Source organism: Artemia sp. Qi Xiang Cuo, chromosome 17 (assembly GCF_049724085.1).
Source record: "Artemia sp. Qi Xiang Cuo chromosome 17, ASM4972408v1, whole genome shotgun sequence".
NCBI lineage: Eukaryota > Metazoa > Arthropoda > Branchiopoda > Anostraca > Artemiidae > Artemia > Artemia sp. Qi Xiang Cuo.
The window spans coordinates 26,385,130-26,411,276 of record NC_142810.1 but is presented as its reverse complement, the minus strand read 5'-3'; the positions used below and the strand labels follow the sequence as shown (position 1 = coordinate 26,411,276).

General features: G+C 38.9%; 2 protein-coding genes across 2 annotated transcripts in view; both read right to left on the bottom strand.

Annotated features, from left to right (window-relative positions):
• LOC148942054 (uncharacterized) overlaps nucleotides 1–17,350 on the bottom strand; it is an 18,725-nt gene extending 1,375 nt beyond the window's left edge. Inside the window, exons 1-2 of the mRNA XM_089103222.1 lie at nucleotides 16,918–17,350; nucleotides 16,018–16,614 (exon numbers count right to left, since the gene is read on the bottom strand). Coding sequence (XP_088959348.1) covers nucleotides 16,018–16,614; nucleotides 16,918–17,350 — 1,030 coding nt within the window. The remainder of the gene's footprint in view (nucleotides 1–16,017; nucleotides 16,615–16,917) is intronic.
• A 688-nt stretch (nucleotides 17,351–18,038) lies between these two features.
• Nucleotides 18,039–25,828, bottom strand: LOC148942053 (protein CFDP2-like). Its single transcript, XM_089103221.1, has 2 exons — nucleotides 25,732–25,828; nucleotides 18,039–18,562 (listed from the first exon to the last, which is right to left on the bottom strand). The coding sequence occupies exons 1-2, from the start codon at nucleotides 25,826–25,828 to the stop codon at nucleotides 18,039–18,041; spliced, it is 621 nt and encodes a 206-aa protein (XP_088959347.1).
• Nucleotides 25,829–26,147: the final 319 nt, after the last annotated feature.

Genomic DNA, 26,147 nt, shown 5'->3' with positions numbered 1-26,147 from the left:
TGTGTGTGTGTGTGTGTAAGTTTTTGTGTGTGTTAGTTTTTTGTGTGTGTGTGTGTAAGTTTGTGTGTGTGTGTGTGTGTGTGTGTGTGTTTATGTTTGTGTGTGTGTTTGTTTTTTTGTGTGTTTTTTTGTTTTTGTGTGTGTGTGTTTGTTTTTTTTTTTTGTTTGTGTTTGTGTTTGTTTTTGTGAGAGTGTGTGTTTTATTTTTAGTTATCTAGTTTTTTTTTTTTTGTATGTGTGTGTGTGTGTGTGTAATTTTTTTTTTTTGTGTAAGTTTTTGAGTGTGTGTGTGTGAGTTTTTTTTGTTCATGTGTGTGTTTTTGTGTATATGTGTGTGTGTGTGTGTAAGTTTTTGTGTGTGTGTAAGCTTTTGAGTGTGTGTGTGTGAGTGTTCGTGTGTGTGTGTGTATTTTTTGTGTGTGTGTGTGTGTGTAATTTTTTGTGTGCAAGTTATTTTTTTAGTGAATGTTATTTTTATAGTGCTTATGTATGTTGGTGAGTGTTTTTTTGTGTGTTTGTTTTTTAGGGTTTTTGATTTTTTTGTATTTTTTGGGTTTGTAATTGTGTGCGTGTGTGTGTAATTGTGCATGTGTGTGTATTTGTAATTTATCGTGTGGATGTGTAAGTTTTTGTATGATTCCCAAATCATAATTTTCTGAAATGACACACCTATGAAAGGATAAGAAATCTAGCTCAGAAAGGTCAAAAATAGCAAATTAACTATCCCAAATCATAGGTTTCAGTCAACACACACCTACGAATGGCTATGAAATCCTGCTCAGAAACGTCAAAAAAATATCAGCCCGCACATCCCCAAATCATAGGTTTCAGACACCGCACACCTACGAAAGACTAAGATCACTGTTTATGAAAAGCCGGATATATAAAATTACATATCAATACAAATATGTTAAAGGCCGATCATACCTAATAGCTGCTAATGAACCTATCTCGGACAAGTCAGAAAACGAACACTCCTTCACAACAAAGATATTTCTCTGACACCAATCACCTATGAAAGGCTCAGAAAACCAGCTCAGACAAGTCACAAGTAGCAATCCATCCACCCCAAATCATAGGTTTCAGACACTACACACCTATGAAAGACTAAGAAATCCAACTCATAAAAGACTGAAATAGCAACACACACATCCCAAATCAGAGGTTTCAGACAACACACACCTACGAAAGACTAAGAAATCCGTTTATGAAAAGTCGGAAATAGCAAATTAAACATCCCAAACTATTGGTTTCAGGCAACATTCACCTACGAAATACTAGAAAACCTTAGCTCAGAAAAGCCTGAAATAGCAAACTATACATCCAAAATCATAAATTTCTGACAACACAGACCTACGAAATACTAATAAAACTATCTAAGAAAATTCGAAAATCGAAAACTACAAATCACAAAACATAGTTTTCATAAACCACACACCTATGAAAAGACTAAGAAATCAAAATAAGAAAAGACTAAAATAGTAATTTACATATCCCAAATCATAAGTTACAGACAGCATTCACCTACGAAAGACTAAGAAACCTTAGCTCAGAAAAGTCTGAAATAGCCAACTACTCATCCCAAACTCGAAGTTTCAGACAACAAACACTTATGAGTGACTAAGAATCCTATCTCTGAAAAGTCCAAAAAGCAAACTAAAACTCAAGTTACAGACAGCATTCACCTACGAAATACTAAGAAACCTTAGCTCAGAAAAGTCTGAAATAGCCAACTACTCATACCAAACTCGAAGTTTCAGACAACAAACACCTATGAGTGACTAAGAATCCTAGCTCTGAAAATTCCAAAAAGCAAACTACACCTCCCAAATCATAATTTTCTGAAAGCACACACATATGATAGGCTAAGAAATCTAGCTCAGAAAAGTCAAAAATAGCAAATTAACCATCCCAAATCATAAGTTTCACTCAACACACATCAACGAAAGGCTAAGAAACCTAGCTCATAAAAGCCTGAAATAGCAGACTACTCATCCCAAACTATTGGTTTCAGACAACATTCACCTAGGAAATACTAGGAAACCTTAGCTCAGAAAAGCCTGAAGTAGCAAACTACACATCCCAAATCATAGGTTTCAGAAAACACACATCAACGAAAGACGAGTGCTGGGGGAGAGCCTTTAAGGGTGTGTGGGTCCCTGGAGGGTGGGGGGGCCTTGGGGAGCTGGGGGGGCCCTTGGGGGCCGGGGGTAGGGGCTTGGGGGTCGGGGGTGGGCATTGGGGGGTCTGGGGGGGCCTTGGGGGTGCCGGGAGGGCCTTTGGGTGCCTGGGGGACATTTGGGGACCGGTGGAGGGCCTTTGGGACCCCGTTGGTCTTTGGGGAGCTCGATGTGCCTTGGGGGGGCCCGGGGATGGCATTTGAGGGTCTGGGTGGGCCTTTGGGGCGCCGGTGGCCCTTTGGGAGCTTGGGGGGCCTTCGAGTGACCGGGGGGACAGTTGGGAGCCTGGGGATGGGCTTTGGGGGCCGGGGAGGGCTTTGGGGGGGCTGGGTGGGCCTTTGGGGCGCCGGGAGGGCCTTTGGGGGCCTGGGGGACATTTGGGGACCGGTGGAGGGCCTTTGGGACCCCGTTGGTCCTTTGGGAGCTCGATGGGCCTTTGGGGGGCCCGGGGATGGCATTTGTGGGTCTGGGTGGGCCTTTGGGGCGCCGGTGGCCCTTTGGGAGCTTGGGGGGCCTTTGAGCGTCCGGGGGGACAGTTGGGAGCCTGGGGGACATTTGGGGCCTGGGGATGGCCTTTGGGGGTCTGGGTGGGCCTTTGGGGGACCGGTGGAGGGCCTTTGGGAGTTTGGGGGGCTTTGAGGACCGGGGGCTTCCTTGGGGGTTGGGGTTTGGGGATCGGAACCCTTGGGATCGGGGTAGGGCGATCGGGGCTCTTTGGGGTTGTGGTAGGGGACCTCACAACACTGTTCAAATGGAACTTGTGTAATATAACGACCACACTCAAAAATCATCTTTTAAATCATCTTTTAAATCAACGTCTCTAACGGTTTCGCCGAAATAATTCCATAAAATGGATAAAACGGTTTCGCCCAAATAATCCCTAAAAGTAATTTCATCGTGTTCCTTTTGTTTGGCATCTCAGTACTTTCACATTTCAAATTTCTAGGAAACCCTTTCCTACGTTAATCTTTTCATCTCATAAATGTTCCTAGCTAAACTATTATGGTTTCGTTAGAATATCAATTTATCTCTCCGACTTAAAGCTCAGTGAAGCCGTATTTAAAAATAGAATTTCTATCTCTTTAGACTCGCGCATAATTCCAAGATAACAAGTGATGTCATTTATGATTCCTGACACTAAAGATCAATGAAGCCCTATTTAAAAATAGAATATTAGTTTTTCTCTCTGTCCTAAAGAACGTTTATCCCTCAGACCTAAGATTAAAGAAGCCTTAATGTTTCTTAATTCCCTCTTCGTGAATCAACAATTTCCCCGCCGATTATGTAAATCAAGTTCACAGGTCAGGCCTAATGATAAAAGAAACCTTAATGTTTCTTAATTCACTCTTCGTGAATCAACAATGTCCCCGCCGATTATGTAAATCAAGTTCTCAGGTTAAGCTAACCAAACAACAATGAAACCATGTTTGTTTCATAATTCCCCCATCGAGAATCAATACTGTCCCCTAGCGATTATGTAAATCACATATTAAATAAGCCTTAATATTTCTTAATTCCCTCTTCGTGAATCAATAATGCCCCCACCTATTATGTAAATCAATTTCTAAGGTTAGGCTAGCCAAACAAAAGTGAATCCATGTTTTTTTATTTATTTTCCCATTCGTGACTCAATAATTCCACCTAGCGAGTATGTAAATCAATTTCACAGACCAGGTGAGCCAAAAAACAATGAAGCCAGGTCTGTTTATTAATGCCCACTTCGTGAATCAATAATTTCCCCTAGCGATTATGTAAATCAAGTTCTCAGGGCAGGCTAGCCGAGAAAAACATCAAATAAATCGACCTTGGAAAAAGAGGTCATTGACCTCATTAACCACGTGTTCTCCCTAATGACTCTATGCCCTTATTTGGTGTACTCGTGGGAGTTTTTAAAAAAAGTGTCCGGATCGGGATTCGAAGGGGTATTGTACTCGTCGGAGTCAATAAGGCCCTTCTACTTTCGATTGGAAATTCATAGGGCTGGTGCCCTTTTTAATAGTCGAAAGTAATTGAGGGCCACTAGATCCCTCCCCAACGGCTATCATTCCCCCAAGCACATCCAATAAAAATTTTGAGATAGCCATTTTGTTCAGCGTAGTTGATTTCCAGATAGAAAATATGTTTTTGAGGAGGACACTCCCCCACAACCCTCAGGGCAAGGGGTTTAAGTTATGCCCTGGGGGCATATAAGGTTTCTATAGAAGGCATTGTCGTATAAACTTCAAAAAAAGCTCATTTGATTGGAAATTCAGAGGGCATGAACCTTTTTTAATAGTCAAAAGTGATTGGAGGGCAACTGCCCCCCCCCCCCACGACCATCATTTACCCAAACACATCCAATCAAAATTTTGAGGTAGCTATTTTGTTCAGCGTAGTTGATTTCCCAATAGAAAATATGTTTTTGAGGAGGACACTCCCCCAGAGCCCTCAGGGCAAGGGTTTTAAGTTATGCCGTGGGGGCACATAGGGTTTCTAAAGAAGGCGTTGTCGTAGAAACTTCAAAAAAGCTCCTTCGATTAGAAATTCAAAGGGCTAGTGCCCTTTTTAATAGTCGAAAGTGATTGGAGGGCAACTAGCCCCCCCCCCCTACGCCCATAATTCCCCCAAACACATCCAATAAAATTTTGATATAGCCATTTTATTCAGTTTAGTTGATTTCCAGATAGAAAATATGTTTTTGAGGAGGACACTCCCCCACAACCCTCAGGGCAAGGGTTTTAAGTTATGCCCTGGGGGTTTATAAGGTTTTTATAGAATGTTTTGTCGTAGAAACTTCAAAACAGGCTCATTAGATTGGGAATTCGAAGGGCTAGTACCCTTTCTAATAGTCGAAAGTGATTGGAGGGCAACTAGCCCCCCCCCCACGCCCATCCTTCCCCCAACCACCATCAATCAAAATTTTGAGATAGCCCTTTTGTTCAGCGTAGTTGATTTCCAGAGAGAAAACATCTTTTTGAGGAGGACACTCCCCCAAAGCCCTCGGGGCAAGGGTTTTAAGTTATGCCCTAGGGGCATATAAGGTTTTTATATAAGGCGTTGTCATAGAAACTTAAAAAAAGCTCATTCGATTGAAAATTCATAGGGCTAGTGCCCTTTTTAATAGTCGAAAGTAATTGGAAGGCAACTAGACCCCTCCCCAACGCCCATCATTCCCCCAAACACATCCAATAAAAATTTTGAGATAGCCATTTTGTTCAGCGTAGTTGATTTCCAGGGATAAAATATGTTTTTGAGGAGGACACTCCCCCAAAACCCTCAGGGCAAGGGTTTTAAGTTATGCCCTGGGGACATATAAGGTTTTTATAGAAGGCGTCGTAGAAACTTCAAAAAAGTATCATTCGATTGGAAATTCAAAGGACCAGTGCCCTTTTTAATAGTCGAAAGTGATTGGAGGGCAACTAGACCCCCCATGCCCATCATTCCCCCAAACACATTCAATAGAAATTTTGACATAGCCATTTTGTTCAGCGTAGTTGATTTCCAAATAGAAAATATTTTTGGGGGGAGGATACTCCCCCAAAACCCTCAGGGCAAGGGTTGTAAGTTATGCCCTGGGGACATATAAGGTTTTTATAGAAGGCGTTGTTGTAGAAACTTCAAAAAAGGCTCATTCGATTGGAAATTCAAAGGACTAGTGCCCTTTTTAATAGTCGAAAGTGATTGGATTGCAACTAGCCCCCCCGCAACGCCCATCATTCCTCCAAACACATTCAATTAAAATTTTGAGATATCCATTTTGTTCAGCGTAGTAGATTTCCAGATAGGAAATATGTTTTTGAGGAGGACACTCCTTCACAACCCTCAGAGCAAGGGTTTTAAGTTATGCCCTGGGGGCATAAAAGGTTTTTATAGAAGGCGTTGTCACATATACTTCAAAACAGGCTCATTCGATTGGAAATTCAAAGGGCTAGTACCCTTTTTAATAGTCGAAAGTGATTGGAGGACAACTAGCCCCCCCCCCGCACGCCCATCATTCCCCCAAAAAAAATCCTATCAAAACTTTGAGATAGCCATTTTGTTCAGCGTAGTTGATTACCAGAGAGAAAATATATTTTTGGAGAGGACACTCCCCCACAACCCTCAGGGCAAGGGGTTTAAGTTATGCCCTGGGGGCATATAAGGTTTTCATAGAAGGCATTGTCGTACAAACTTCAAAAAAGGTTCATTCGATTGGAAATTCAAAGGGCTAGAACCCTTTTTAATAGTCGAAAGTGATTGGAGGGCAACTGCCCCCCCACGCCCATCATTTCCCCAAACACATCCAATTAAAATTTTGAGATAGCCATTTTGTTCAGCGTAGTTGATTTCCCTATAGAAAATATGTTTTTGAGGAGGACACTCCCCCACAGCCCTCAGGGCAAGGGTTTTAAGTTATGCCGTGGGGGTACATAAGGTTTTTATAGAAAGCGTTGTCGTAGAAACTTCAAAAAAAGCTCCTTCGATTGGAAATTCAAAGGGCTAGAACCCTTTTTAATAGTCGAAAGTGATTGGAGGGCAACTAGCCCCCCCCACGCCGATAATTCCCCCAATTACATCCAATTAAAATTTTGAGGTAGCCATTTTGTTCAGCGTAGTTGATTTCCAAATATAAAATATATTTTTGAGGAGGACACTCCCCCCACAACCTTCAGGGAAAGGATTGTAAGTTATGCCATGGGGGAATATAAGGTTTTCATTTGAAATCTTTGTCTTAGAAACTTGAAAAGGGCTCATTCGATTTGAAATTCAAAGGGATAGTACCCTTTTTAATAGTCGAAAGTGATTTGAGGGCAACCAGCCCCCCTCTCACGCCCATCTTTTCCCCAAACACATCCAATCAAAATGTTTAGGTAGCCATTTTATTCAATGTAGTTGAAAGATGGTGAAATTAGGTCTTTAAGAATGAAAACCCCTCCCCCCACAGCCCTCAGGGCAAGGGTTGTAAGTTATGCCCTGGGGCATATAAATTTTTTATTGAAAGTGTTGTCGTAGAAACTTCAAAAGGGCTCATTCCATTGGAAATTGAAAGGGCTAGTGCCTTTTTTAATAGTCGAAAGTGAATGAATAGCGACTAAAGCCCCTTTCACGCCCACCATTTTCCAAAACACATCCAATCAAAATTTTGAGACATCCATTTTTTGCAACGTAGTTGAACGTTCAAAAAAATTAGGTCTTTTGGGATGATAACCCCCCCAGAGCCTTCAGTGCAAGGGTAGTAACTTATGACCTGGGGGCATATAAGGTTTATATAGAAAAATGTTGTATAAATCATAGGCAGCAGGATCGCGCTGCCTAAGTAAAGAACGGGGACACTCGAGAACGAGACAAGAAACGGGGACTAAGTAAAAGGGAGGACACTCCCTCACAACTCTCTGGGCAAGGGTTTTAAGTTAAGTCCTTGGGGCATATAAGAACGATGTTTGCACAATGTATTATTTATTATTTTTTTCCTTTAGAGCAGGGCAATTTGAATTGAAGACATTGTCACAGAAATTTCAAAAAGGGCTTATTCAATCGAAAATTGGAGTGGCGTTTCCCTTTTTTAACAGTAAAAAGTTATTGAAAGGTGACTAACACCCCACTCGCGCCCACCATGTCCCCCAACACATTTAATCAAAATTCTTAGATAGCCATTTTGTTTAACATAGTTGACAGTTCTGGAAATTTGGTCTTAGAGGATTACAACCGCCCTAACAGACCTTAGGGTAAGGGTTGTAATTTATGCCCTTGGGGCATATAAGGTGTTTATAGAAAGTGTTATCGTTTCCTAAAGGGTTTATTCGATTGGAAATCGAAAGGCCTAGTGCCCTTTTTGTCGTGGGAACTCCGAAAAGGGCTCATTCGATTGAAAATAGAATGGGCTGATGCCTTTTTTAATAGTCGAAAGTGATTTGAGGGCAACAAATCCCCCTTCCACTCCCACCCTCCCTGGGCAGTCTCCCACGCCAACCCTCCCATTTTTGCCCTTAAAATTTAACTAAGTCAAAATAGCGTAGGTGTATCCAAGCTATCAAAGAAAGTAAACAGATTTTTTTTAGAATGGTTTCAAGTTTTCCATTTCAGGTCAACTAGAGGAGGTATGAAACTAAATTAAAACAGTACTATTTGTGTCCAGATTTTCAAAAGAGTGTACGTTGTTAAAAATTGCTGAAAATTTTTCTCCGGCATACAAATAGCAGGTCAAACTATAAAGTCTTACAAAACGAAAAGATTAAAAGTATTATTTTCTTTTTCCTTGAAAAGACTATGTCGATATAAAACGAACATAAATTAATTTAAAAAACTTTTTCCACAAAATAGTTTTTCAAAGAAAAGTGAAGAACTCCATTAAACAAAAAATGAGCAAAAATAAAATCCAATAATCTACCAAGCGTGAAACTACCACAAATCAGCATCGATAAATAAATGAAACCCAAAACGAACAAAAATTACAATAATTAACCGAGTCTTACTCAAAACGAGCAGAAATTAACATAAGTTGGGCGCAAAACCCCTATGCCTTCCCAAGGCCAGAACAAAATTTGCACTTTACTGAAAAAATACAAATGAATGTGTATTGTCAGTTTAATATACATATACTGATATTCAGTAATCACAATGTTGATATTTTTTTATTTATTAAAGTTATAAAAGTAAAAATATTTATATTTTTTCAGTAAAGTGCAAATTACTGGAGTAATTTGCACTTTACTGAACCCAGTAAAGAATGTGAATCCAGTAATCTGTGAATCCATAATGCGAATCTGAATCCGGTAATCCAGTAAAGTGAAAAAACTCGAATAGATAGCCTTTCTTTTTAAATTTATTCGTATTCAAATGGAGAATTTCAAACGGTTTTGGTAAGTGATTATTTTTATTCTTGTATTATAAAAAGAACGAGACCTTTTTCGTATAACTACCTTTAACTATCTAGCATATCGGTTTCTGATTGACACCCGACTAAATTAGAACTCCATTAAACAAAAAATGAGCAAAATTCACAGGTTTTGTAACAGTTGTTCAGGTATAAAAGGCAATTTGGGTAAAATGCGTCTGAAGTGCTTTGAAGAAATATCATTTATTTAAGACATAAATTGATCAATGCGTGTCCTTTCAAAATGTAAAATATCTTTAATGTGTTGGGGTGGAGGGGGCTTTGGTGTTGTGGCGGGAGGGGGGTAAGGATTTTTAATATTCTGAATTAAAAATCCGTCAGACCTAATACGTAAAATTGTGATATTTTTATTCATATCATATTTAAAATATAGATAGCTTGGGTTCCATCTAGGACTACCAAAACTCTTTCGTTTCATATGAGCTTGCGCCAATGGAATTTAACCCCATTAGTTTTAAATCGTGTCCCTCTCATAATTGAAAAAAAGTATACATTTTTCCTTTATCTTGTTTCGCCACAAATTATCGCACAAATTGTGTTATATTTTTTTATGTTACATCGTATTCATGTTAGTAACTGTTAGCTTAGACTTTTTTTCTCCTCTTAGGGGGTTTATGTTTCTTTTTTACGAATTTCAGCAGATTAGAAAATATGACGGAAATAATTTATACCCATAAGTTCTAATTTTGTTTTTTCCGACTTGAAAAAGCATACATTTTATTCTTTTGTTCTGCATGATGAAAAAGAGATTACTACCCCCTATCTATGGAACTTACCTGAGGAAAAAACTGAAAATATATTTTTATTCAAGAGATTGATGGTCAAAGTCATCCTGAGCAAAAACGACCAAAGCTCGATGGCGGGTCTAGCAGTCTAGCACCCCAAATTTGGACCTAATTAGATCATTAAACATGGCCAGGAGGAGTGTAATCACCTATGCACCGCCATCTGATATGCAGGACATTTCTGATGAGTTACCTACAATTCCTGACGGAAGTGTTCTTATTAGAGAGTTATTAGAGGGGAAAAGAGGTGGAGAGGGTGCAAAAACCCTATTTCCATTCTACATAAATGGAAATCCTTAATAACCCCATATTTTTTTTTTATTCAAGTTACACTAATACACTTACAATTCCGCATTGCAAATTCCCTATTAATCTAGTTGATTGTTGTTAAACTTTTAGTTCCGGCTGAGTTAAATTAAAATGTATTTTTTAACTCGCTAGGAAGTGATTATCTTCCGTCTCGGGCTCCGCGCGGGGGAGTCCGCCTCTTCGTGCCTTGGCCAATCAGACATGGAGCCCTGAGGCTGTGATTTGCTCGGGTTTGGATACCCTTTTTTTCGATCTTGCATTGCTGTAAACGAGACATGTATTTTTCGAGGAATTCAGCCAAGTTAAAAATAGCTATTTTTCGTTCGCACTATTTTTCATTATTCATTCACTATTGTTTAAAAACTATCCTCAAAGCTAGAGGTTAGTTCTCCAATTACGAAACAAGAAGGGCTAGATATCCTGAAACTTATTTTTGTAATTTCGTAAATCAAGAGTACACTCATTTCTTTCTTTGGTTGCAGCAAAAAGAGTCTTTCGAGATTGTTATCATTTTAATTGACATGCAAAATAATACATTACGTAGCAAAACCCGATCTAGCCACTTGCCAGTGAAAAGTGAAATCGATGTATAATTTGTGGGTATCTTAATTAAGCCAACTGCACGACGCGAAAGCTGTGTCTTTTAGCTTAGCATTCTTTCAGAAAAAGAGACAATTTTCTTAATTATTGATTGGAGAGGGGGGTTTACACTTGCGCGATAATTGCACGATGCGAATGCCGTGTCTTTTAGCTTAGCATTCTTTCAGAAAAAGAGACAATTTTCTTAATTATTGATTGGACAAGGGGGGGGGGGGGGTTACACTTACGTGAAAATTGCACGACGCAAATGCTGTGCCTTTTAGCATAGCATTCTTTCAGAAGAAGAGACAATTTTCTTAATAATTGATCGGACAAGGGGATTTGCACTTCTAGAACTTTGATTACACTACATATTCTTATTTTCTCCCTTAATAATTTTAAATCAGCTAGTTGTATGTGTGTGTGTATTAGCTCATGGGCTAATTGTTGAAGAAGAAGAAGAAGAGGGTGGAGGGGAACAAAACAAATCCTTTTCTATTTTACATAAATGACCATAGAGACGATTAATACTTTATTTTTTGACTTTATAAAATAGTGGATATTCCAAATGGAAAATAAATCTTGTTTTTATAGATTAACATCGGTGAATTATTGCCTCCATCAACATCAGCTCAAGAATCAGTTATTTTCAATGAGCCTTCACCAATCTTAACACCGCCAATGGATAGTGCTGTAGTTGATGATAATCTAGACTGGCAAAGGGCTTTTTTAAATGATTGTTTTGGGGATACAGCTAGCCTAGAGGACCTGGCTTGTGACATAGACATAAATGAGAACCCGGAATGGACAAATAGGTGTATGAATGATTATTTAAGTGATATCAGTAGAGAGGGGTCAGGAGGCGCCACCCCTCACCCCTGCTGCCACCTATAACTTTTTTTGCACCCCATATATGGGCATAGAGTCATTAGGGAGAACACGTGGTTAATGGGGTCAATGACCTCTTTTTCCAAGGTCGATTTATTTGATGTTTCTATGTGTAATAACTCCGGGGCGAAGGTTGCACATGCGCATTGAATTCTAACGGGAACAATGTTATTGATCTAGGACTTGAGGGGGAAGTGAATTTCCGAGGAATTGATTGCGTAATCAAAGTGTGTCAACAACAACAACATCGACCTTGACATTCGCTGAGAGCGTGCACTTACAACAACAACAACATCGACCTTGGAACACCTGTGCTGTCGACCTCAATTCACCTATCGTGAATCAATAATTCCCCTTGGAACAACAAATTAATTTCCCCTTTCTTGACAGATCAATCAATCAATGACATCATCTGTCAGACTTTAAAAATTTTCGCCATAGAAACATTTCTCCAGGAATAGATTCAAATCATTAATGTCTTTGCCTCGGTAACAACTCTTTTGGTCCAGCTCCAATGGATATTAATAACCAAAGGACATGGAAACAATTAGGCAAGAAATATCTTAGCGATGAATTGTTTTAGCGCGCGACAAGGTTTCCTATTAATTTGAAATGCGTTAGCACAGAGATGCCAATAACAAAGGAATACGCTGAATTTGCGTTTAGGGGTTATTTGGGCGAAACCGTTTTAGACAGGTTAGGGAACTATTTCGGCGAAACAGATAGAGACATTTTAAAAGAAGATTATTGAAGAGATTTTAGACAAGAATTTGAGTGTGGTCGTTATAATACACAAGTTTCATTTGAACAGTGTTGTGAGGTCCTCTACCCCAACCCCAAAGGGTTCCAATCCTCCTACCCCCACCCCGAAGGAAGCCCCCGGTCCTCCCAGCCCCCCCCCCGCCCCCCGGGCCTCCCCCGGGCCCCCACGGTCCCCAGGGCCCCCACGGCCCCCCCGGACACTCAAAAGCCCCCCCCAAGCTCCCAAAGGGCCACCGGCGCCCCCAAAGGCCCACCCCAGACCCCCAAAGGCCCTCCCCGGGCCCCCCAAAGGCCCAACGCGCACCCAAAAGACCAACGGGGTCCCAAAGACCCGCCACCAGTCCTCACAAGTCCCCCCGGCTCCCAACTGGCCCCCCGGCCCCCCCAAGGCCCTCCCCCGGCCCCCAAAGGTCCACCGGGCTCCCCAAGGCCCAAACGGTCCTCCAGTGCCCCCCCCCCCCCCCAACGCCCGCCCCGGGCCCCCAAGGCCCGCCCCCGGTGCCCCAAAGGGCCTCCTCCGGTCTCCCAACGCCCATCGAGCGCCCAAAGGTCCAACGGGGTCCCAAAGACCCTCCACCGGTCCCCAACTGCCTCTCCAGACCCCCACACGCCCCCCTCAGACCCTCAAAGACCCGTCCCTGGTCCTCCCAGGATCCCGGACTCCCAAAGGACCACCCGAAGCACCAGGGTCCCCCAAACCCCCTCCCCGGGCCCCCGTCATTCGGTGATGTGGGTTGTCTGAAACCTCGGATTTGGGCTGGGTAGTTTGTTACTTCAGGCTTTTCTGAGCTAAGGTTTCATAGTATTTCCTAGGTGAATGTTGTCTGAAACCAATAGTTTGGGATGAGTAGTTTGCTTTTTCGGGCTTTTATGAGCTAGGTTTCTTAGCCGTTCGTTGGTGTGTGTTGACTGAAACTTATGATTTGGGATCCGTAGTTTGCCATTTTTGAGTTTTCTGAATTGGATTTCTTAGTCTTTCATAGTTACGTGGTGTCTGAAACCTATGATTTGGGATATATAGTTTGCTATTGTAGACTGTTCTGAGCTATGTTTTAGAATTTAATAGGTATGTGTTGTTAGAAAAATATGATTTGGGATATTTAGTTTGCTATTTCAGGATTTTCTGAGATAAGGTTTTCTAGTATTTAGTAGGTGAATGTTGTCTGAAACAAATAGTTTGGGATGAGTAGTTTGCTATTTTTGACTTTTATGAGATAGGTATCTTAGTCTTCCTTGGGTTTGTGTTGACTTAAAACAGTGATTTGGGATGGTTAATTTGCTATTTTTGACTTTTTTGAGCTATATTTCTTAGCATATCATAAGTTTGTCCTGTCAGAAACTTACGATTTGGGAGGTGTAGTTTGCTTTTTGGACTTATCAGAGCTAGGATTTTTAGTCACTCATAGGTGTTTGTTGTCTGAAACTTCAAGTTTAGGATGATTAGTTGTCTATTTCAGACTTTTCTGAGCTAAGGTTTCTTAGTATTTCGTAGGTAAATGATGTCTGAAACTTATGATTTGGGATATGTAACTTACTATTTCGGGCTTTTTGAGTTGGATTTCTTAGTCTTTCATAGGTGTGTGGTGTCTGAAACTTATGATTTGGGATGTGTAGTTTGTTATTTTCGACTTTTCTGAGCTATGTTTCTTAGTCTTTCATGGGTATGTGTTGTCAGAAAATTGTGATTTAGGATGTGTAGTTTGTTATTTCAGTCTTTTCTGAGCCAAGATTTTCTAGTATTTCGTAGGAGAATGTTGTCTGAAAGCACTAGTTTGGGATTAGTAGTTTGGTATTTTTGACTTTTCTGAGCTAGTTTTCTTAGGCTTTCATTGGTGTGTGTTGTCTGAAACCTATGATTTTGGATGTGTAATTTGCTAGTTTTGACTTTTCTTAGCTGGATTTATTAGTCTTTCATAGGTGTGTGTTGTCTGAAACCTATTATTTGGGAGTGGTGGATTGCTACTTTTGACTTTTCTGAGCTGGATTTCTTAGCCTTTCATAGGTGTTTGTTGTCTGAAACCTATAGTTTGGGATGGCAAGTTTGCTATTTTTGACTTTTCTGAGCTAGGTTTCTTAGCCGTTCATAGGTGAGTGTTGTCTGAAACCTAAGATTTGGGATATGTAATTTTATATTTCTGACTTTTTATAACATGATTTCTTAGTCTTTCGTAGGTGTGTGGTGACTGAAACCTATGATTTGGGATGTATGGGTTGCTATTTTTTTACTTTTCTGAGCAGGATTTCTTAGCCATTCATAGGTGTGTGTTGACTGAAACCTATGATTTGGGATGGTTAATTTGCTATTTTTGACTTTTCTGAGCTAGATTTCTTAGCCTTTCATAGGTGTGTCCTTTCAGAACATTATGATATGGGAGGTATAGTTTGCCTTTTGGACTTTTCAGAGCTAGGATTCTTAGTCACTCATAGGTGTTTGTTGTCTGAAACTTCGAGTTTGGGATGAGTAGTTGGCTATTTCAGACTTTTCCGAGCTAAGGTTTCTTAGTATTTCGTAGGTGAATACTGTCTGAAACTTATAATTTGGGATATATACATTATCATTTCGGGATGTCCCGATTTTGCTATCTTGTCTTTCGTCTGTGTTTGGTATCTGAAACATATGATTAAAGGTATGTACTTTACTCTTTACGACTTTTTTTTAACGGATTTCGTATTCTATCCTCGTTGTATGTTGTCTGAAAACACTGATTTGGGGTGTTTTGATTGCTATTTTTTGACTTTTCTGAGCTTAGTTTCTTAGCCAATTCATAGGTGTGTGTTGACTGAAACCTATGATTTGGGATGGTTAATTTGCTAATTTTGACTTTTTTGAGCTAGATTTCTTATCCTTTCATAGGTGTGTCCTTTCAGAAAATTAAGATTTGGGAGGTATAGTTTGATTTTTGGACTTTTCAGAGCTAGGATTCCTAGTCACTCATAGGTGTTTGTTGTCTGAAACTTCGAGTTTGGGATGTGCAGTTGGCTATTTCAGACTTTTCTGAGCTAAGTTTTCTTAGTATTTCGTAGGTGAATGATGTCTGAAGCTAAGGAGTTGGGATATGTAAATTACTATTTAGGGCTGTTCTGAGTTTGATTTCTTAGTCTTTCATAGGTGTGTGCTGTCTGAAACCTATGATTTGGGATGTGTAGTTTGCTATTTTCGACTTTTCTGAGCTAGGTTTCTTAGCCTTTCATAGGTATGTGTTGTCAGAAAATTATGATTTGGGATGTGTAGTTTGCTATTTCAGGCTTTTCTGAGCTAATGTTTTCTAGTATTTCGTAGGTGAATGTTGTCTGAAACCTATAGTTAAGGAATGAGTAGTTTGCTATTTTCGACTTTTCTGAGCTAGGTTTCTTAGTCTTTCGTTGGTGTGTGCTGACTCAAACCTATGATTTGGGATACGCAGTTTTCTATATTTGACTTTTATGAGATGGATTTATTATCCTTTCATAGGTGTGTGTTGACTGAAACCTATGATTGGGTTGAGTGGTTTGCTATTTTTGTCTTTCCGAGATAGATTTCTTAGCCGTTCATAGGTGTGTGTTGTCTGAAACTTATGATTTGGGATGCTGCTGGTGATCCAGCGCAGAGAGAGAGATGTGACTCTTTGCCTCCATTCCGAACGGTCCTGCGCAAGCGTGACTGCTTCTTGGAGATTAATACCGATCATGGAGAGGTACTGGGTAAGGCTGTCCCTCAATCTGAACCGGGGTCTTCCATGGGGGCGCTTCGATCCATGTTGAGGGGGATCAAGATTGAAAAGTATGCTGGCGAATGCTTCTTCTGGAATGCGAATTAAGTGGCCAAACCATCGTAGAGTTCTTATGGTGAGCTGACGAGAGTTGGGGGCCTGATCCGTTAGTGTTAGCAGTCGGGTGTTTGAGACAAAGTCGTACCACTTGATCTCTTCGATTCGTCTTAGGAAGTTTGTTTGGGCCACATCTATGGCATCACGAACAGAAGCAGCTGCCTGCCAAGTTTCAGCACCATAGAGAAGGACTTCTGTTACGGTCGTGTTGTAGATCCGCATTTTTGTTTTTCGGACTTCCAATTCAATTGAGCCGTTATCCCAGACGACAGATACAAGGTAAGTAAAAGACTTGACAACTTCGATACTGTGCCCTAATACGTTGAATGTTGGTGAGTTGGCAGGATTTCCAGCCGGGTCAATGATCATTATTTTTGTTTTCTGCCAGCTAATATGTAGTTTCACTTTCATGGCTTCTTCCGACAGTGTATTGAGAGCTGCCTCGAGTTCAACTGCAGAAGTTCATATCAGGACAATATCTTCTGCAAAGTCGCAATCGGTTATAACTCTATCGCCATATTTCAGTCCGAATTGGAGCCGATTCGTGGTTCAATCCATGACATAATCAATCACCGCGTTGAAAAGTTCAGGAGCAGAAACATAACCTTGCCTTACACCCGTATATATCTGGAATAGTGGGCTTCGGCGACCATTAACCTGGGCGGAGCTTTTTGTACCAGTGTAGAGTGCCTTGAACAGGTGGCAACATTTATCAGGGAATCACGTTCGTTTTAGTATCAGCCAAAAGGACTCACGGTCGATCGAGTCGAAACCTGCTTTAAAGTCAACAAATTCAATATATGCTGTACGCTGGAACTCGCGGGCTTTCTCGATGACCTGTTGACTAGTGTATATCTTCTCAGTCGTGGCTCTGATGGGCATGAAACCTACTTGCTGAATCCAGCGGAACTTACGACTGAACTGGATGCTCTTATCAAGCATCATCATTGTGAATAGTTTGCCAGGCACTGACAGGAGGGTGATTCCTCTGTAATTCAAGCAATCTCTACGGCAACCTTTCCGCTTCCATAGAGGAAGGATTATCCCTACCTTCCATTCTTCAGGTATCAGTTTTGTTGACCAGACGAGGGAGAACAGCATGTGCAGCCAAATTAGCATTACCAGTCCTCCGCACTTTAGCAGCTCGACGGTGATTCCACAGATTCCTGGTGCCTTGTTGTTCTTCATTCTCCGCAAGGCCTTTAGTATCTCTTCTACCGATCAGGCTCTTTTAGATTTTTATAGATTTTTTTCTGAGTGGATTTTGTTAGGTTGGGGTCAACGACGATTCTTTCGGCGTTTAATAGCTTTGCGAAGTGCTCCCTCCATCGATCAAGTTGCGCGTTTTCACCTTCTAGCATTTCGCCACAGAAGGTTTTAACTGCGCCTATCTTTGGTGGTTTCCCTTCGCTAAGATCTCTGACAAGCTTGAAAAGCGACATGACGTCACCTTTTCGTGCCGCATCTTCTAGCTTTTCAGCTTTTTTTTATCAACAAATTGTTGTTTTTCACGGAGAATAACATTGTTTCTAATCACATTTAGCCGTCTGTAGGAGGGCGTATCTCCGGCCCACTGCATTTTCCGGCGCTATTCAATGACTTGCAGTGCTTCTTGCGATAGCCAGGGCATTTTTGAATACATCATACGACCAACGGTATTAGTGGCAACCTCTAATATATATTTTTGCTCACTCTACCAGGACGTGTTCGGGTGAACAAGTGTATCCAGGCATTTAAAACTATCTGAATTTCAACTTTTAGTGGAAAGTTTCCATTTTTAGTTTCTGGATGTCTAAATTTGGCTGGCGCCGTTCTGAAGGCTAGGCTTTAAAACGCGAGCGGAAGTCCACAGAAACTAATCGATGATCTGTATTCCCTATCTCAGCGCCGCGATATGTTCTATAATAAGTGATGAGCGCCATCTTCGGTTGAGCATGATACAGTCAATCATCTTCCGCGTTCGCCCATCGTTGCTATACCATGTTGGCTTATGGATGTCTTTCCTGTCAAACATGGTCTTGGTAATGACCGATTCGTGCATAGTACACAGCTGGAGGGGCCCATTTTCATTCAACGAGTTAGAGGTAACCGGTCCAACTACAGATTTAAAAGCTCCGCTGGGGTTTGATACAGTTGCATTGAAATCGCCCGCCACGGCCAACACATCGGGAGGGGACCTCCAGGATAAAGCAGATGTCAGAGCTGAGTAGAAATTGTCTTTTTCGACCTCTGGGGAGACATTCGTTGGTGCGTAGCACACAATATCCGAAATCTTCCCATGCTTGTAGTTGAAGCGAGCAGCGAGTAGTCTACCGGATATTGGGTTCTGGGATATGAGGCGTTTGTTTTCCTTATTATTTATGAGCAGGCCTACACCGCAGCTTATAATTGAGGTTTTCCCTGACCAAAAAAACCAATTACCTGTACTTGGGATTTATTAATAGCCAGTTCCCGTCAAATGTGTTTATTTCATTAAAAGTATATTAATCCCACATCTTAACTTCTCTATCCCTAAAAAGTCTTTGGATCCCGGCTTATTCATGGTTAAAACATTCCAGGTGGCTATTCTCAACCCACCTTGGTCAACAAGGTTCGAAGGATCTCAAGGGACGTGCTGAGGTCGTAATTAATTAAAACCAATAAGATCTGAGGCTTGAGTTTCATTTTTTTTCATTGTAATTATTTTCAGGCGGAGGGTCGCAAACCCAACCGTCCCTAGGCCTGAGTTCCGATTAAGAAACCCTGGAGTGGGTTCCACCCGCACCCATGAAATTGGGACGGCCCTATTCGGAGTGACTAGTTAGGGGTTTAAGCCTCATATCCAGTGGCACGTGGTCAGCAAACGAAGTTTGCTTCCCTCCGGACGAGTTCCGTTCACCACCGTTGTCGACTATTCACCAAAGTTGCCTTTGGCAACTAATTAAATACGGTTTATCCAGTAATTTGCAGATGCCCCACAAGACAAACTATACGGGCATATAGGTCATAAGGCTTGGACTAACTAACACTGGTATTTAAAAAAAACAAAAAAAAGGAAAAAGAAAAAAAGAGGAAAAATCGAATAAGCAATTAAAGCAAATATATACTAATATAAAATCTAGCTAAATATGCAATTAAATTAGAAGTGTCCATAAGGTCTGGACACAATTTCCATGATCCACCAAAATGTGTCAGTACTATCAAATTATCTGCATTTTTTCAGGAACGTCTGTTTGTAAAATTTTTAAATTAGTAGTTAGCTCTGTTTGTATAAAAATTCCGGATAATGGGTGGTTGGGGGGGAGGGGGGGTTGGGGGATTAGGTTGAATTATACTCAACATCTGATCAATACATAGTTAAAATAAAGCTCAATTGTAATTAAATACCACAAATATCTAACTATCCTATGCGTCCGAAGCTTACGGACACCCCCCGAAAAATAAACAGACCCGATCGATAAAAAAAAATTATGATAATTAGATCAACAAATAAGCAACTATTAACATCCTTGATTAAGGCTTTCTTCCATTTCCGAGTCTTGACTGCTTCAGGAGGATTTCTCCAAAACTAAGCACATTCTAAGAATTATTTGAAAATAACATAAACTATACAATTGTGAAAAAGAGCTTAAACTCCGCCAACTCGTTCCCATGTAGACTTCATGTTAAGTTAAAACTTTATTGCAGATACGTCGGCTACTTTGTCTTAGCAGTATTTAGAAGAGAAAATTTAATTGTTTGTGAATTTCAAACCCTTTATACATAAGTTTTATTCAGGAAGTTAAGACAAATTCTCTCTATTGAAGAATTTCGGTTCAACTTATTTTAGCTTTAACCAGACTACAATTAAAACCGAAAAGTCCCCGGTAGGTTGCCACCATTGACAGACTATTTGCGTCTTAGGTGGCGTCAACCCTAATAAAGTACTCTGCTCTTTCTTTATACTCTTGGACAATTAACCAGTCGGTAGTGACAACCCAAATAAAATGCTCTACTATTTCTTTATACTCTAAGACAATTAACCTTTGGACGTAATGTACTTCGTACCAACAGTTGCCATACTATCTGACAAGAGACTACCGCAGTGGCTTTGCAAAAAGTGGCAGCCACTCTGGGTTGGCCTAATACAAAAGCGTTAAACTCCCAAATAATTTCTCCACAATAAACAAAGTATAAAAATTTAAATCGATCATAACTTGCCAAATAGACAATATAAAAAAAACCTCTCTAATTTTCCTCCCCAATAATTGACTCAATAAATCACAGTTATCGTAAATAAACAAAATAAGACTATACTAAATAAAACCATAATAACCATCGATGATCCATTAGGAACCCCACAGAAAATGTTCAAGTGGCAATTTTTAAGAGGTCATTATAAAATAAAAGAAGTCATTTATAAGGAAAAAACCTGCAGAGCACGCTTTGGAAGGACCCGATATAAGTAAACCTTTAAGATTTAAAATTTGAGTAACGTGTTAACTTTTCGTATTAACAAATTAACTTCATTAGGAGGAGTTATAATCTGCTAAACAGAAACGATTTATTTACATGATCATGTCTTAACATGTATAGATCCACTCGCTACCAAAGTCCAATATAATCTAAAACTTTTACTTCAATCTGACTTTCGTCTCTCTCGGCCCACCAGGGAAAGAAAGGAATTTATTCCCTTAAATAATTTATACTGAAAAACATTCGGTCCGGGTCGTCCGGTTTCCGGAGGAAATAACATCTAACAAAAGGTTCGGGTCAAATATTTTCACGTGAGACGGGGCAATTATGACTGTTTTAAATACTTTAGGTGAAATAAATATATTAAATAATGTTGAAAATTCAAAAACATGATAGTACATTTACTATAGCTTAGGTGCTCATTCTTTAAATAAATAATAATTTGTTTAATAAAAAGAAATCATTTTTTTAAAGGAGAAATAAAAGAATTTTTTTTTTTTTTAGTTCTGGTTCCTTTCTTCAACAATTGTACCAGAGAACAATAAAACTGAGTTTTCTTCCTTTTTAGTTTTCAATTAGTTTTAAGATAATTTAGTATTACTACTGATGACCGTCACTGCATACGTAACCAAAATATCTAGTATTTTTGTGAAATTTATCACTGTCTATTAAAAGGATATGATCCCTATTTGAACTTTTATTCACCTTTGGTTTTTCCTTTTTTTTCCTTTAGTTTTCCTTCCATTTTCAATTTTTATAGAGGTAACAATCATCACGTGTCTGACTTTGGAAATTCAGATAAGTCATAAACATATCCAAATTTAGAGAGGAATAAGACAAAACTGAACTAAGGGTACTTGTATGTTATAGCGCCTATGTTAAGTTCTTCATCCGTTGACGCACTGTAGAACAGGTTTATTCGTTAGTTTCTTTCAGCTTCAAGTGCGAAAAACAAAGTGGACTAGTCAAGCTGGAAACCAAAAATTTGGGCTTAACAGTTTTAGAGTTGGATGTATTTTTATACATAACTAAAAAAATATTTGATAATAGCCTATAATTAATTACAACTAATGACTGATTCAATATAAAATTTATCAATAGTCAATATTTATGAAGATCGAAATTAGCAAAATTTATGCAGAATAGTTTTGGAGCCAGATATATGGTTATTACATAACTAAAATAAATTGATTATTCATTATAATCAGGTATAATGGATTAAATTTATAATTAGTAATAAAACATAACTTGATATTTTTTAGAATGGTCGTGAATATAAAAATCTTAAACACAGAAACAAAAACGGGAAATTTAGTTTCAGCTTTAGGTAAGTAACAAGTGCAAGAGGCCCAAAAGGCCAAAGCAATGACCGATTGAAGCCAGGGTATATTTCAGAGGGTCAGAGGCACGAGCGACTGACCAAAGGGTATGGGTAACTTACAAGATTGGGAACTGACGCTAATGTCGTCAAAAACACTTTCAATACAATCTAGCGTTTGGTGACAATTCGTATTTTTTCAGTGTAATAATAAAAATAATTATTTAGTGTAATTTGTAAAATTAGAGCAGCAATAAATGTTTGATCTCATAAAAAGGATTACGGAGCTTTAAAAAAGAGGCAAATTTGTTAAGCTTAACAGCGAAACATACAGAAGGAGGTGACAAAAAGACTCTGCAGCGGGTCTTTTCGAAGAAAGTACTTCTTTTGCTAGTTTTTATTAAAAATTAAAATTAAAATTTTTCTTCATCATTTTCTGTATATTATACTGATCCTTATTGATATGGTATATATGTGTGATTACTTTGACGCTATAATCTATACAATCAAAAATTGTTAGAGACTTAGCCATATTTGCTTCTGGTAAGGGTATATAATCGTAAGCCTAGCCTCAAATGATAGATCAGTTACATCCAACGTCTCCTCTTTTGTTCCTCTTTTTTATTCAAAGACATGATTGCATGCAAAGACATTGCATCCAAAGTTCATAAGACTTTTTGAAATTTCATTATATTTTGTAAGCATATAAAAGAAAAGGAGTAATTGTCAACAATCCTCGTCGTTCGTGTCAGCCCTTGTAAACAGTCATCAAGCTAGTCGTCAATTTTAACGTTAAAAAGAGTAATTGTAGTAAATACTCGTCGTTAATGTAAGTCCTTGTCAAAAGTCATCAATTTTTTTCGTCAATTTTAAAATTAAAATAAGTAATTGTTGTCAATCCTCGTCGTTCGTTTCGGTCCTTGTCAACAGTCATCATTACTAGTCGTCAATTTTAAAAGTAAAAAAAGTAATTGTATTCAATCCTCGCCGTTCTTGTCAACAGTCCTAAATTCAAAAGATAAACAGAATAATTGTAGTAAATACTCATCGTTCGTGTCTCTCATTTTCAAAAGTATTAAAATATAGTCGTAAATTTTAAAATTAAAATGTTAAATTTTATAAATACTCGTCGTTAGTGTAGGACTTTGTACACAGTCATAAATTCTACGCGTCAATGTTGACATTAAAAAGAGTAAGTATCGTCATATAAAAAATTAAAAAAAGCAATTGTCTTCAAGCAAAGTCGTGCTTTTCTGTAATTTTAATAAGTAAAATAATATATGAGTCTAATTTTAATGTTAAAATATTAAATTCTGTAAAAACATGTTGTTAGCTTTGGTACCTGTAAAAATTCATATATGCGAGTGATAAATTTTAAAAAAGTTTGTGGTAACGAACAGTAAGTAAGGAGCGACCCGGCTCAATGGTAACCGAAACACTAAAAAAAGGGATTTTGGTACCAATAGATACATCAAAAGAATCAGATTTTAATTCTGATTTCAAATATATAAGTTTCACCAAGTTTAATCCTACCCGTCAAAAGTTAAGCGCCTGAGAAAATTTGGCGGATTTTCGAAAAAAGGGGGAAAGACCCCCTAAAAGTAACATAATCTTAATAAAAATCACACTTTCAAACTCAGTGTATCAGAGAACCCTACTATAGAGGTTTCAAGCTCATATCTACAAAAATGTGGAATTTTCTATTTTTTCCCAGAAGAAAGATGACAGATGCGTGTTTATTTGTTTGTTTGTTTGTTTGTTTTTTTTCCCAGGGGTGACCGTATCGACCCAGTGGTCCTAGAATATCGTGAGAGGGCTCATTGGAACGGAAATTAAAAGTTCTAGTGCCCTTTTTAAGTGACTAAAAAAAATGGAGGGCAACTAGGCCCCCTCCCACGCTCATTTTTTCCAAAGTCACCCGATCAAAATTTTGAGATAGCCATTTTGTTTAGCATGGTCGAAAATATGATAACAATGCCTTTTAGGATGACTTGATCCCCCAAAGTCCCCGGGGGCAGGGCTGAAAGTTATGAACTTTACTCAATGTTAACATATAGTATTGGTTATTGGGAAGTATACAGACTTTTTCAGAGGAGATTTTTTCTGGTAGGTGGGGGAAGGAGAGGGTCGGGGGCTATATGGAAGGATCTTTCCATGAAGGAAGTTTTCATGGGGGAAGGGACATTGCTATGAAGGGGGCGCCTGATTTCCCAGCATTATTAAAGAAAAAGATCAGGAATTAAATAAAAAAAACAAGTTTTTCAACTGATCAACTGATTGTGATTAAGAGGTCATTTTTAAAGAACTGGAAAAAAAATTCGAACTATAGTTTAAAGAGCAGGGTATTGACTAGGGGGCGAACCCCCTAATATACGTGTTAAAAATTTATGAATATAGAAGTTCGTTACGAAAGTTAATTCTAAGTTACGTATATTATTTACTAATAAAAACGTTCGTAAATAAAATTAAACAAGTTTCGAGAAAGCCATTTAACCAAATATAATATGAAAATTTTGTTTTAATTATTCATGTACGGTGAGCCAAAATCAAAACCTGCATTAATTCAAAAACGTTCAAAAATTAAATAAAAAAACAAGTTTTTTAACTGAAAGTAAGGAACGACGTTAAAACTTAAAACGAATAGAAATTATTCCGTATATGAAGGGGCTGTCCCCTCCTCAACGCCTCGCTCTTTACGCTAAAGTTTAACTTTCTCACAACTCTATTTTTTAAACAATAAAAACTTTAGCGTAAAGAGCGAGGCGTTGAGGAGGGAACAGCCCCCTTCATATACGGAATAATTCCTGTTCGTTTTAAGTTTTAACGTCGTTCCTTACTTTCAGTTAAAAAAAACTTGTTTTTTTATTTAATATAAAATTAAAAACAGTGTTTGTCGTTTGTAAACTGTGCAAACATTAAAAACAGTTTGCAAACTGTTAGTAAGTTTGCAAACATTAAAAAAAGTGTTTGTAACGCTAAAAAGAATAATTGTACTCAATCCTCGTCATTCGTGTTGCTCCTTGTTAAAATTCATGTTTGCTAGTCACCAATTTAAAATTAAAAACAGTAATTGTAGTTAATCCTCGCTGTTCGTTTCAGTACTTGTCAACAGTCATCAATTCTCGGCTAAAATTTTAAATATAAAAAGAGTACATGCGCTCAATCATGGTCGTTCGCGTCGGTCCTTTTCAACAGTTATGAATACAAGTCAACAATTATAAAATTAAAACAGTTAGTGTAGTTAATCCTCGTTATTAATATAAAATTTAAAAAAAACATAAAATAAATAAAGAAAAATAAACTTTTTATAAAATACAATTTACGGAAACGTGTCAATTGATACTGATAAGATGGTAATATTGTTTTGAAGTCCATTGCTCTCAGAATACCTTTCGATGACTCTTCGGCACATTTGATTTGTTTCAATTGCTATAACGGTTGCTCCAAGTTTGGCTGCAATGAGCGAGAGCCAGCTACCGTCCCCATAGCTCAACACCGATGCCCCCGGAAATAGATGGCGCTTTAGAGCATCTACGTACTTCTTTTGTCTGGTTTTGTCATTAAGAAGTCCAAGATGAGGTCTACTATAGGCTAAGTGAAGAAAGCAATTACAGATGGGACGTGTTTCTTTGACAGCAGTTGGCGAACTAAAACAGAGAGAGAAATATCCATAATGTCAAAACAAACTAGAATACTCAGAGAGAGTTGAGGTGAATGGCAAAAAAGACAATATATTCTCAATTTCATGGTAAACAGGCACCTTAGTAAGTGATACCATTTCAGCGTTATTTTAAAGTTAGGCGATCAAAAAGCTGACTTCTTTCCTGGAAGAGGAGGTCAGCCAATCCCATAAAAGATCCCTTAAGAGATCCCATAAGTGCCCAGCAAAAAGGCACTTTAGTATGTGATACCATTTCAGCCTCCTTTCAAAGGGAGGTAGTCAAAAAGCCGACATCTTTCTTGAAAGGGGAGGTGAGTCAATTCCATAAAAACCTTCAACTATTGATTAATTTTCAGAAAAATTCATCTTCCTTGTAATGATTACACGAGTTGATGAGACTTGTGAGGGAGGACCTGGCTTAATGAGAGTGAGTCTTTATCACATTACTAGAGGTAATAAGTGGCCAAAAATTGCACCTAAGACCAAGTACCACATCTTAGAAAAGAGATAACGTTTAAAGGAAATTTCATGAGAAGCGAAGCGCAAGAATTTTTGCGTTTTGGGAAACGCAA